The 14,012-nt window shown below is 42.2% G+C and overlaps 1 protein-coding gene across 1 annotated transcript in view; it reads right to left on the bottom strand.

Annotated features, from left to right (window-relative positions):
• The window catches only part of tnn (tenascin N), a 63,341-nt gene that overhangs the window by 23,662 nt on the left and 25,667 nt on the right, over nt 1-14,012 (bottom strand). The window contains exons 4-6 of the mRNA XM_079819194.1: nt 10,995-11,258; nt 8,177-8,359; nt 8,004-8,093 (exon numbers count right to left, since the gene is read on the bottom strand). Of these exons, the coding sequence (XP_079675320.1) occupies nt 8,004-8,093; nt 8,177-8,359; nt 10,995-11,258 (537 nt within the window). The remainder of the gene's footprint in view (nt 1-8,003; nt 8,094-8,176; nt 8,360-10,994; nt 11,259-14,012) is intronic.

Here is a 14,012-nt window from a genome sequence, read left to right as displayed (position 1 = left end):
AATTCCCCCCCTCACAGTCGTCATGAAGGGCAAAATTAGCCGTATAGACCAAAAGCACAGTTTGTCCCAGACTGTAAACATGTGTTCTTCGGCTGTAAAGTTGGCCATTTTAACATGAGCTCAATGAGATTCTGCTCCTTTTGATTCACTCCATGAACTGCAGTTTAAGTCACTTCTGTATCGGCTTCAGGAGAAACTGGAGGAGGAGCCACTTGGTCCCAAGCTTGTAGCATCAAACTCAGAGAGACTTGAGGCTGTGATTGGTGCTTCAACAAAGAATTGAGCAAAGGCTGTGAATACTAATGTACATGTGATTTATTTTCATTTTTATTTTTAATAAATTTCAAATCAAACAAACTTCTTTCACATTGTCATAATGGGGTATTTTTTGTAGAATTTTGATGAAAATTATGAATTTAATCAATTTTGGAAAACCCTAACATAACAAAATGTGCAAGTGAAGCGCTGTGAATCCTTTCCAGATGTACTGTATGTGCATGTTGTTAATTAATATTACTCAGTACTTAAATATATAATTACTCTGTAACAATGATACCTTAAAGTAAAGTGCAGCCAGATTTTGTCCAGCAAAAATATTTAAGAAATTTAAATTCATATTTCATATTTAAATCCTTGCACATAATAAAAAAAATTATAAAAATGATCATATTTACATATGTATAGTTAAATGCACTATTTACGTAATATGATGCTATTTCATAGGGCTTCTCTGTATTTTTTGTTATATACATTTTATTGTATTATTAAATTATTTAATTTTTTAAATATTTAAATTAATAATGTTTAAATAAAATATTTAAAGAGGTCCTATTATGCCCTCTTACGAAGTCTTGATTTTGGCGTGTACTAGAATAAATGTCAAAAATCACATTTTGTCCAGCTCCTCTTTCCCCAGTCTGTGCCGAACACGCCGTTTAGTTCCAGTTTCAATGAAGCCCCTCCTTCCGAAATACGAAATGTGCTGTGATTGGTTAGCTGACCCAGTGTGTTGTGATTGGCGTGTGCTTAGCGTGTGTTCGAGAAACGTCACGCCCCTTACCATAACCAGCTCTACTCAAATAGTAAATATTAAGGATGGCGTCAATTTCAAGCATGCTACATTTACTTTTTTGATAAATTTACTTTAAACATGATGCATTTACTTCCCACAGCTCTTATCACATGGATTTTAAGTTACCTGACAAAATTTTTTTTCAGTGAATTGATTCTTCGTGAAATCATTAATAGATGGCAAACTTGTAGTATTTTGTTGCAAGTGAAAGAAACAGCAGGAACAAGATGCTGTTAAGCTTGTTATACTTCAGCAGGCGTATGGATTCTCAATTATCAGGACCTGAAGAGCTGAGGATGTGCGAGGGTCATATAGGCATGTGCATTTGTGAGCATTTCCACTGGAACTAAGAGAGTACCCATGCAATGCATCGGAGGAAGTGAGGAGACAAGGAAAAGCAATCATCATTTCGGCTACCGGTCTGTGACTGCCGCAGGGTTAGCCGAATGTCACCATGCTATCCGCATCATGGAAACTGATTCCCGATGCCTTCCAAGATTGCTAGAATCCACAGCTCTCATTTTATGCTGTCTGATTGCCAAGGTGGGCTTATCATTTCTGACTCGTCTGGCTTGGAGACATGGAGCAGAATACAAAACAACAGCGCCTTACGCTGGACAGAAGGCAATGCTAAACGCATTTGTGAAAACTTCATGATACTGCAATCGCCTTGTCAATATCTCATTACACACACATGTGCCAAGCAGCTCTGTTTTATATCTTATACACATATGTGCTTTATCAAACAGCATGCGGTCAGACGGATTGAGCCAAACGTATCTCTATTCCTGTCTCTGATCATTGACATATAGTCAGATTTGAAAATATTTCTGGACACATATCATGTTTTCAGGCCAGGATACAGCAGGGGAGAACAAATAAGATAGAAGCACGGAAAACGATTTATCCATCATGACAATCAGGGCAGAATTAATGTGTGAAATGTGCATTGTAGATTCGCTGGGAAGATGCATTGCGATGCAAAATGATGCACAGAAAACGATGCGATTATTCAATCACTTGTGAGTGCATTCACCTTATAAGATTTAATATAAGAAAAGAAGCTCAGACTGTGATGAATGTATTGTATAGAGCTCAGGGGAACGAAAGACACGAGGAACTTCTTAGCATGCTTTTGTGAACAGGTGCATCTGAAGTGAAGGACGAGAGAGGACCCGGCCTGGACTTTATGTTGTGTTTTGTTTAGGGGAGAACCGGGGCGAAAGTAACACGGGACGAAAGTAACAACGCGATTTTCTCCGAGCCCTGAATACATTTGCATTTCAAGCTATGACAGCACGTTCAAAAAACAACACTTGACGGATCTGCCAAATATCACGTGATTCCGTCATCGTTTCCCGCGGTTTGGTCCGAAATGCAGTTTTCAAGTACGGCAAGTAAATTAATGAAGCGGTACTTTTTTTCTAATTACAAGTTGTGTTTCTTGTTTTATGTGTCAGAGTAATGATCAATCTACGGGTTATTTAGTGCTGTTACACACCCTGAAGGTTTGTCTTTTCAGAGTTTTTCAGTATAAAAGTAAATCGTGTTTAAATGTCAGGACTTCCTGTCGGGACGAAAGTAACACTTGTCATTTTTGTCCCGCTATTATATATATATAATGCATATTATGCAAATTTAATTTAATTTAATTTTTATATTGTTCATACTGTTGAAGAAAAAACTTATCAAATAGATTGACATTGCAAATAAAAAATATTCTAAACAATTCAAGTTTTTACTGTCATATTACATTTGAAACATTTGATGAACTTTAACATATAAAATGAAAATGTAATTTAATTTTTTGCAAAGATAAAGGACAAAATATGTTTGCAGTTACATATTAACAAGGTCATAGTCAGGTATGTTTAATAAAAACAAGAGTAGCACCAAAACAAAACATCTAGCTTGTATTGTTGTGTTACTTTCGTCCCACCTGATGGGGTCAAAAGTAACAATGTGCAGCTTATGTTCAAAGTGAAATTATACTGTAGTCGTTCTACATTTGTACAAAATACCACCTGCTATTGATCGACCACACTTGTGAGTTATTGGCCACAGCAAAAATATATCTCGGTCTAAAACATTATCTTTTAAAATTACGATTTTCTGAAAAATGGTACTTTCGTCCCTGCTCTCCCCTATGTTTTACTATGTGTGTGTGTGTGTGTGTCCGTGAAGAGGCTTCCCCTTTTTTTTATTTTATGATTAAAGTCTTTAAACGTCCACCTGCCTTCTTCCCATATCAACATACTCCGTTACAGTACACTATGCAAATTGTTTCTGGTAATGGCTTTTAATAGAGAGAATATTTTCTGAAGTTCAAAGAGGCTTTGCTCCAGAGAAAAGCAAACACCTGAACGATTTGAGGTCTTGCTTACCCTAGGACATTAAGTTCTTTGAAGCAGTCCAATCCAATGATTCTTTCCACTGAACAAACGACGCATTAAACTCCCTTGTGGTGGCAGAACTACACCTGATAGTTATGGAGGAGGCGAAGACACGTTGATTTCAGGGTAGAACAAAAGTCTGCGGCTGATTGAATGTCTTCAATTGCAGTAGAAGCATCCCCTATTGAGCAATTTTATTCTTTTTATAGAGGCAGTGTTTTCATTTAATTTAAAAGTTTTTTGTTTGTGGTTCCCAGGAATTTAAAAAACTTGAAGTCATTGATGCTAGAAGAAAGCCTACGATCAGATCTATAAATGTCCCTGTTCATCCTCAGGTCAGTCTGAACGCTTCAGTTGTAAAACATAAGGAATCCTACATTAAGGAGTACGGTCGTCCTACATTGCATCAGATAACAAGAAGAACAATATACGCTCTGGTTTCGCTGTAATGCACATGCACAGAATATGCCATGTCCATGAAGAAGCATTGAAAACCCATTTCCTGTTCCTACGGTTTGCTGAGACTATGTGTGGGAGTATCTGGTGCTGTAATTCAGAAGTTGCTGAGCGGAGGGGAAATACCGTCGACTGGAGCCCCTCTAATGGCTGTCAGGAACAGACCCAAAGGATGTGGTGCTACCTTCAGTTTAAAGGGGCAGTCACATATTAAATTCACACTAACCCGAGCAGTTTTGAAAAGGAGAATTTCACTGTGGCTCAGAATATGTGCAACAGAAATCAAATATTAAATGTGCTATAACACCAGGGCCGGAGCCATGGCAGCGTGCACTCAAGAAAAATGCTGCGTTAAAAACAACCCAAGTTGGGTTCAAAATGGACAAACCCAGTGAATGGGTTGTTTAAGACAAGCGGTTGGGTTGTTTTAGCCCAGTGATTGGGTTGTTTTAGCCCAGCGGTTGGTTTGTTTTAGCCCAGTGATTGGGTTGTATTAGCCCAGTGGTTGGGTTGTTTTAGCCCAGTGATTGGGTTGTTTTAGACCAGCGGTTGGGTTATTTTAGCCCAGCGATTGGATTGTTTTAGACCAGCGGTTGCGTTATTTTAGCCCAGTGATTGGGTTGTTTTAGACCAGCGGTTGGGATTATTTTAGCCCAGTGATTGGGTTGTTTTAGCCCAGCGATTGGGTTGTTTAAGCCCAGTGATTGGGTTGTTTTAGCCCAGTGATTGGGTTGTTTTAGCCCAGTGAATGGGTTGTTATAGCCCAGTGATTGGGTTGTTTTAGCCCAGCAGTTGCGTTGTTTTAACTCATTGGTTGGGTTGGTTTAGCCCAGTGTTTGGGTTGTTTAAGCCCAGTGATTGGGTTGTTATAGCCCAGTGATTGGGTTGTTTTAGCCCAGTGAATGGGTAGTTTTAGCCCATTGAATGGGTTGTTTTAGCCCAGCAGTTGCATTGTTTTAACTCATTGGTTGGGTTGGTTTAGCCCAGTGTTTGGGTAGTTTTAGCCCAGTGAATGGGTTGTTTTAGCCCAGCAGTTGCGTTGTTTTAACTCATTGGTTGGGTTGGTTTAGCCCAGTGTTTGGGTTGTTTTAGCCCAGTGATTGGGTTATTTTTGCCCAGCCGTTGGGTTGTTTTAGCCCAATGATTGGGTTGTTTAAAGCCCAGTATTTATTAAATGTTTGCCAAACCTGCTGGGTAGTTTTATTTAACTCAACTATTGTTTAAAAATGAATATATTGCTTGCTTAAAATGAACCAAAAATTAAATAATAAACATTTATTCAATTGCTTATTAATTAATGTTCACCTTTTGATTATTATTGCTGCCTTATGTGTCTGATTTTTAATTTTAAGCCGGCCATGCAGTCATTTTTAAACAATAGATAAATAAAACTACCCAGCACATTGGGCAAACATTTAACCCAACCTCTGGAGCTAAAACAATCCAATCGCTGGGTTTGTCCATTTTCAACCCAACTTAGGTTGTTTTTAACCCAGCATTTTTAGAGTGTGTGAAACACGGACTATCCTGCAGACTATTTTAATGATGAAAGGTTTTTTAATCACAATTGCCAATTGCATACGCTTTCTAGCATCAATATTAGGGTAGCAACCTTTTGGACAGTCACATTTTGATTGGCATATTTGATACATTAACCTACAAACGTCCCACGCCACAAACAACACAGCTCTACATGTGAACTATTTATCTTTCACCGAACTATACTCATTGGCCAAATGATGCTGACATTATTATGGTTCAGATTCTTTGTGATGTAGTTCTCAAGTTGGAAAAGCAATTCAGTTCCTGCTTTAGATGAATCTCATGTTTCCAGGACATCCACAAGATGGATGAAAATGCAGATGCTGTAAAACGAGTGCATGACAAAATTAAAACCCATTTATTTTTTTGTGGCACTTAAAAAAAGGATTTGGCGCCTATGTTTTCCCTTATCGTGTATCTAAGACACATTTAACTCTGGTGGTTTAAGACATGTTTATTTCATGGATAATGAGGCACATTTTTGAATTGGGCTAATAGCCTCGGACCTGATGCAACGAGCCCAAAACCACACCGTGTTTCCACCGTCGGGCCAGAAGCTCCAGTAGCGTTTCACTAAACACGCCTCACACAAACCATCATTTCACCAACAAATGGAGGTTTATCAGAAAGAAATCACTGGAGACTAGCGAGATCGCAAAACCAACATGATAAAAGCGGCCATTTGTGAAGCAGACGTGACCATGGAGCCGCGACTGACCCACACTAGTGTAAGAGGGACCGGGGAACACCCGAGTAAGCTCCAGTCTCTTGTAAATGGGTCAAAACATATTAATGCAGGCATACACGTAAATATGCAACTTTAGGGAGCTCATATCGTGAGACCCACACACACTGCAGTCCAACTCACTTCATCTGCGCTCAAATTGCCAACTTTAAATAAGCAAGCGTAAGACAGTGGAAACACGGCTAATGACTTCCAATGACCCCCCTATCTTTTTCGTGGAGGTCCGGACAATCAATATATATTTATTGTCCGGACCTCCCCTGGGAAGGAAATAAAAAGACTGGACCTCTTGAAACTTTAATTGAATACCCTCGTATACAGCTTTAACACAAACACAGGTGTGCCTGTATCTCTTATTTGACCACTATCTGACTTCATATTTAGCTTTATTTATATACTGTCAGTTATCAGCACACTTCCTCAGACAAAACAGCCCTACACACATCCTTCGAGCCGATCAGCTGACTATGAGGCTTGGCAAACTCTAATCATCAGTCGATTAGTACAGATAGTTTATCCATCTCAAGGCCCTTTGGCTAGGAGCTGAATTCCCAAAGGTAAACAGACACAGTGAACTATATTTAAGCTTACAGTAATAATTCAGAGACCCAGATGTTGGATGCCAAATGTAGCATTACCCTGCCCTACATTTGATGTATTAAAATCATGAACATAACTGCGGTTATGTATGATAAGTTTTCTTTGCAACCATAATTCTGTGTCTTTAACCATAACTCTGAAGGGATGATCTTATTACTGGGCAAAAGCACTGTCACATAAATATTAAACTGAACATTACAGCTCCTAAATAAATTACATTTAATGCTAAAACATGAAAAATGCTTTTTAATGATTTAAGGGCTATGGCTAATTGACATTTTAATAAGGGGGATATAATATGAGCAACATTTCCAAAAGGCACAGACATACACAAATCACATACTTATTTTCATTAGACATCATTGCACACTTCTAATGGGGGTTTACAGACCACAATACTAATTTATTTCCACATCCTTTGACAGGTTTAGTTAGTATAAAGGTCTCATTGTTGGCAGACGATCAGCTCGACAGCATTCTGGAGCGCTAGCTTTTAAATATCTGCCGCTCCGACCACTAAGATACCTATAATAATACAGAAACCCATGCCTCTAGGGTTCTTCAGGGATGTTTGTTGGTTTTGGACATGTGTATTTTTTCAGAGCAAGAAATGTTAGAACTGCCACATTTCAATGGCCCTGGGTAAAATAATAAAAAGGGATTTGTTGTTTTTTTCAGTCAAGGAAGCAATTTAATTGATTTATGGTGACAAGGAAAATATCTGTCTTGCGCACTGGGTTGTAAAAATTTTAACTACCATTGGACACTGAACCCTTTCAGGAGAAAATATTTTCTGATAGTAAAGTATGAAAGCATTAAAGCATTAAAAGATTGTTGTGGTAAAGATTCCTATCTCTAGCATCAACATCAGGACAATAATCTGATTTCTGCATCTTTTATTTTCCACCTCCTCCATTTCTTTCAGTATATTTTAAAGCTGTAATTTATATACAGACGTAGGTTTCACCTTCATTGTGCATTAAATGTACCCACAAGAATAATAAAATGTGAAATCCCCTACAATGTGACACAACGAAGCGGGTTGATAAACATATTAAATATTAATGTTGTATAGTAATAATAAAAAAAAGGTTTCTGTCTTGGGTTAAGGGGACAGAAGTCAATGGAAAATAGAAAAATATAAGTGGCATTTTATTTTCCACTTAATGCATTGCTACCGAGGAACATTACTGACCTGTGACCCCTGTGGCATACGATGGCTTGCCTTCGATTTCACCTTTGATCGCTTGTATACCGATCTGATATTCTGTTCCTGGATTGAGGCCTGAAAAACACACATTCATGTTGTTCTCACTACACAGCCACTGAACTCAACATGTCTGAGGCTCAGCTTTACGGCAGACTGACCCACGATGGTGTGCATGGTCCTGGCCTCCTGGCTCATTGCCACGTTCTCCTGTCCTCCCTGACCATCAGGGCGAGAATGGGTCAATTTGAAGTAGTCCACAGCGATCCCGGGATTCTTCCAGTCCACCTGGATGGAGTCCTCTGTCTGGCCCAGCACCTTTATTCCTTCAATACCAGACACATCTGAAGAGAAAAGCAGATCGGGGCGATATCTGTCATGTACAATAAACAGCTTCATACATTTTTACATCGTTATATAAGCAGGAAAAATGGGCAAGCGTAAGGATTTGAGCAAGTTTGACCAGATTGTGACGGCTAGACGACTGGGTCAGAGCATCTCCAAAACTGCAGCTCTTGTGGGGTGTTCCCGGTCTGCAGTGGCCAGTCTCTATCAAAAGTGCTCCAAGGACCAGTGGAGAAACGGCCATAGGGTCATGAAGGACCAGTGGAGAACCGGCCACAGGGTCATGAAGGACCAGTGGAGAACCGGCCACAGGGTCATGGAGGACCAGTGGAGAACCGGCCACAGGGTCATGGAGGACCAGTGGAGAACCGGCCACAGGGTCATGGAGGACCAGTGGAGAACCGGCCACAGGGTCATGAAGGACCAGTGGAGAACCGGCCACAGGGTCATGAAGGACCAGTGGAGAACCGGCCACAGGGTCATGAAGGACCAGTGGAGAACCGGCCACAGGGTCATGAAGGACCAGTGGAGAACCGGCCACAGGGTCATGAAGGACCAGTGGAGAACCGGCCATAGGGTCATGAAGGACCAGTGGAGAACCGGCCACAGGGTCATGAAGGACCAGTGGAGAACCGGCCACAGGGTCATGGAGGACCAGTGGAGAACCGGCCACAGGGTCATGGAGGACCAGTGGAGAACCGGCCACAGGGTCATGAAGGACCAGTGGAGAACCGGCCACAGGGTCATGAAGGACCAGTGGAGAACCGGCCACAGGGTCATGAAGGACCAGTGGAGAACCGGCCACAGGGTCATGAAGGACCAGTGGAGAACCGGCCACAGGGTCATGAAGGACCAGTGGAGAACCGGCCACAGGGTCATGAAGGACCAGTGGAGAACCGGCCACAGGGTCATGAAGGACCAGTGGAGAACCGGCCACAGGGTCATGAAGGACCAGTGGAGAACCGGCCACAGGGTCATGAAGGACCAGTGGAGAACCGGCCACAGGGTCATGGAGGACCAGTGGAGAACCGGCCACAGGGTCATGGAGGACCAGTGGAGAACCGGCCACAGGGTCATGAAGGACCAGTGGAGAACCGGCCACAGGGTCATGAAGGACCAGTGGAGAACCGGCCACAGGGTCATGAAGGACCAGTGGAGAACCGGCCACAGGGTCATGAAGGACCAGTGGAGAACCGGCCACAGGGTCATGGAGGACCAGTGGAGAACCGGCCACAGGGTCATGGAGGACCAGTGGAGAACCGGCCACAGGGTCATGAAGGACCAGTGGAGAACCGGCCACAGGGTCATGAAGGACCAGTGGAGAACCGGCCACAGGGTCATGGAGGACCAGTGGAGAACCGGCCACAGGGTCATGAAGGACCAGTGGAGAACCGGCCACAGGGTCATGAAGGACCAGTGGAGAACCGGCCACAGGGTCATGGGCGGCCGAGGCTCATTGATGCCCGTGTGGTCGATCAAACAGACGAGCTACTGGAGCTCAAACTGCTCAAGAAGTTAATGCTGGTTCTGATAGAAAGGGCTCAGAATACACAGAGCATCTCAGTTTGTGGTGTATGGACCAGTCAGGGTGCCCATGCTGACCCCTGACCCCGCCCAAAGCACCAACAGTGGCACGTGAGCATCAGAACTGGACCACGGAGCAATAGAAGAAGGCCTGGTCTGATGATCACGTGTTCTTCTACATCTCGTGGATGGCCGGGTGTGTGTGTGTGGCTTACCTGGGGAACACATGGCCCCAGGTTCACTATGGGAAGAAGGCGTGGCGGCGGAGGCAGTGATGCTTTGGGCAATGTTCTGCTGGGAAACCTTGGGTCCTTCATCCATGTGGATGTTCTTTGACACGCACCACCTACCTCAGCATTGTTGAGCCCATGTCCAGCCTTTCATGGAAACGGTATTCCCTGTAGCTGTGGCTCTTTCAGCAGATAATGCGCCGCCACAAAGCACAAATGCTTCAGAAATGGTTTGAGCAGCACAACAACGAGTTTGAGGCGTTGACTTGGCCTCCAAATTCCCCAGATCTCAATCCAATCGAGCATCTGTGGGATGAGCTGAACAAACAAGTCCGATCCATGGAGTCCCTTCAGGACACAATATTCAGTCATAATGTTATGCTTGATTTTCTTGTCTGCAAATTATTTTCTCCTGCAGAAATGATGCAAATGAATGCAAATCCATTGCCATTTCCTTCATAGTTTTGATTGGATGTCTCCTGCACTCCCCTTAAAAGCGTCCGTCCTCGACATTCTGCCACCGGATGACAGAAATGAGTTACGGCCAAGCATTCTACCACTTCAGACTGAGTTGGCCCTTCTCATCTCTGTGAAGGAAATGCTTTCAGACACTCAAACTCTTTGTTAACCAGTGACTGACAATGTCCCATGCTGACCATTCGTCTTTTTGTCATCACATCCAGATGATCAGCACTTTCTCATGGGAGTCTGACCACATCAAAATGCTGCATCCCACTGCAAACATTCATGTGTTCTTGGCTGGCTATTGAGCTTAGTTACATCTGGCATTTCTTTTGTATGCTAAGCACTGGACACATACAATCTATTTTAAGCTCTAATACTGCATGACTGCAAGTATATCTGAAGCAATTATTCTTACCGGTTGTCGCCAGGATCTCATCGGATTCACTGTTGATGCCTCGGAGGACAGCGTACACCTGCACTATGTACGTGACTCCGGGTCTGAGGCCTGTGATCAGGTAGGAGTTTTTCGTGTTTTCCACCTGGACCTCTTTAATGGCTCCCTCGTCTCCCTTCGGATAGTAGGACAGGATGTAGTACTCGGCTCCTCTTACAGACTCCCACTCCACCAGCAGGGATACATCTGTGACTTTGATCAGACGGAGGCCTTTCGGTCCTAGAACTGAAGTATGAAACAATGTTGTCAACACTGTGGGTTTATAAGCATTCTTTAACATCAGATGACATTGGGATCCTGTTTATTAACTCTTTCCCCACTAGTGTTTATTTAAAAAGTTGCCTGCCAGTAATGTTGTGTAATGAGTGTGTAGTGTCGCTGTTTGAGCATAAACAACATCTGCAAAGTTACGACGCTCAAACCTCAAAGCAAAGGGAGATATTTTCTTTTACAGAAATCTCTTTTTAAGGACTACAACAAACGGCTGGTTGGGACTACACAAGCTTCCTCCCGGGTTAGTGACATCACTTATATAAACCCCGTCCCCTGGACAACAAAGGGGGTGAGATTCTCATGACAGAATATGCTAATCAATGACTGAAGATGGTTAACTCATAAATTCATCAACTAACCCTTCAGGAACGTCTTGTCTCATTCTACATTTTGTCTCTTCTTCTGGAGTCTCTCCATCATTGTCCGACACCGGTTTGATCATAAAAGGCTGAACAGTTTAATTTCCTGTCTGCATGAGGTCATCAGAGCTGCTAACATGAGCTCTTGAAGCTCCGCCCCATGAGCAGCAGCTCATTTGCATTTAAAGGGACTCACACAGAAACGGCACGTTTTCGCTCACCCTCAAAAAGGGACAATTTTAACATGATCTGTGGGGTATTTTGAGCTCAAACTTCACACACACACTCTGGGGACATCAGAGACTTATTTTACATCTTGTAAAGGACTTTGGAAAAAATGCGTTTTTGTATAAGACTTCATCTCGATCGGATTCAGAACGATGAACAAAACATAGATGGAGTAGGTCGAGTTCAACAACACCTCCAAAGCTTCAATCATATACCACTTCCTGGGTCGGCGTTACGGCTGCATTCAAAATCAATACTTCCCTAATATATAGTAGGCGAAAAGCGGTTTGTGACAAAAGTAGTATGTCCGACTTCACTATCCTCATAAAAGAGAAGGATTTAAGAATGGAGGTGAAGGGACGCAACTGACGCAGGTAGGTCACATGATAATGGCGTATGTATATGTATCCGAATTATATCTACGCACATCCATACTATATAGAACATACTTTTTAGCGGTCGTTAAGTTATTACTTATTCAAAATAAGTACCTACTCAAGAGAGTATGTGATTTTGGACGCAGCCGTTGTCTCATAAATGACGGAAGTTTTCGTCAATATCGGGGGAGTTTTTTGTTCACCAAAAAGTAACAGACCAAAATAAATCACTATTCACTGACAATCTTCCCCTCTGAGTGTAAGATTTACTTTAAAACAAGCTTCACTTAGAAATTAAATTTCACTCTTACTTGCTAGTAAATGTAAACAAAAAATAATAATTACATGTGTAGTAATCATAGAATGTAAAACAAAATATGGACGGATAACAAAAAATGGGCAAAGAGGCGGGACGTGGGCGGAGCTGAGGTGATGACTAACAGACAGCAGACAAACGGCAATCCACCTGTCACTCAAAGAGGCCACGCCCTTAATTATGCAGGACTTTAAGGCTTTATATGATGTAAACAAATTATTTATAAAATAATTCACCCCCTCACAGTCGTCATGAAGGGCAAAATTAGCCATACAGACCAAAAGCACAGTTTGTCCCAGACTGTAAACATGTGTTCTTCTGCTGTAAAGTTGGCCATTTTAACACGAGCTCAATGAGATTCTGCTCCTTCTGGAGCCGCTCTCTAGTGGCCAGTCCATGAACTGCAGTTTAACTCACTTCTGTATCGGCTTCAGGAGAAACTGGAGGAGGTTGGTAATAAAACACTGAATTAAAAATGAAATCTCTAAGTCGAAATACTGAAACTGCAAAACACAGGCTTTTTTTAGAGGCTCATAGTCAGTGTGCTTAACTAGAATCAGATCATTCAGGCCATTAGATCAACTGACTCATTGAAGAGATCTCAAAAGAAAAACGAATTAATTGCTTCTTCTCTCGTGAATACACCAAGGAGAGCCGTTTCATCACAAGACCCTGAGTCACATGGGACACTTTTATACATTTATGGTGCCATTTTAGAGCTTGACAGCCATAAGCCCTATTCGGACGGGATTAACATGTTGAAGTGGGGGTAAAGTAATTTGACCTCAGGACGTCTGTAATATTAATGGCCAATTTGCACGGGATAAGACATCTCAGTAAAACTAGCAGAAGTGTGAGGGGTAACTCGCTTTACGCACCACAGTAACCTCCTCGTCGTCATGTGTGTATGACGTTGCTTCCTGTTATCACGTGAGCAAACACACAACATGGCACCAACAAGAAAAACGCGAAACTGGAGCAGGGAGGAAACGCTGTGTTTAATCTCGGTTTGGGGAGAACATCGGTTTCAGAGGCAGTTTTAAAACAGTTAGGTCCAGTCTAATGATTCTGATTGGATTGTGTTGGTAATAGACACTTACTTAGAGCTAAAAGAAGTGTTGTGCCTCTAATAAGTGCTTTCGATCTTCTTTTGTTTTAAATGGTATGCGGAAAATACTGGAGGTTTGCCACAGAGTTGCCCCACCGCCTACAACACAACCGAATGCTTCTTCAAGCGCCTCCATGCTTGCAAAACGTGCCAAAAACTACTTTTAAACAGGAAATTATAGAATTTTACAGTACATTTTTACAGCGGGTTTATTCGAACGGGATTAGTATTACCCAAGGTCATTTTTCCGGACCTTTTTACAGAAGGTACACCCTTAAAAATAAAGGTGCCAGGAAGAACCAAAAAGGGGTTCCCTTT

The sequence above is a fragment of the Gobio gobio genome, assembly GCF_949357685.1.
Source record: "Gobio gobio genome assembly, chromosome: 6".
Taxonomy (NCBI): Eukaryota; Metazoa; Chordata; class Actinopteri; order Cypriniformes; family Gobionidae; genus Gobio; species Gobio gobio.
The sequence above is the reverse complement of the archived record's forward strand: the minus strand, read 5'-3'. Positions and strand labels throughout refer to the sequence as shown.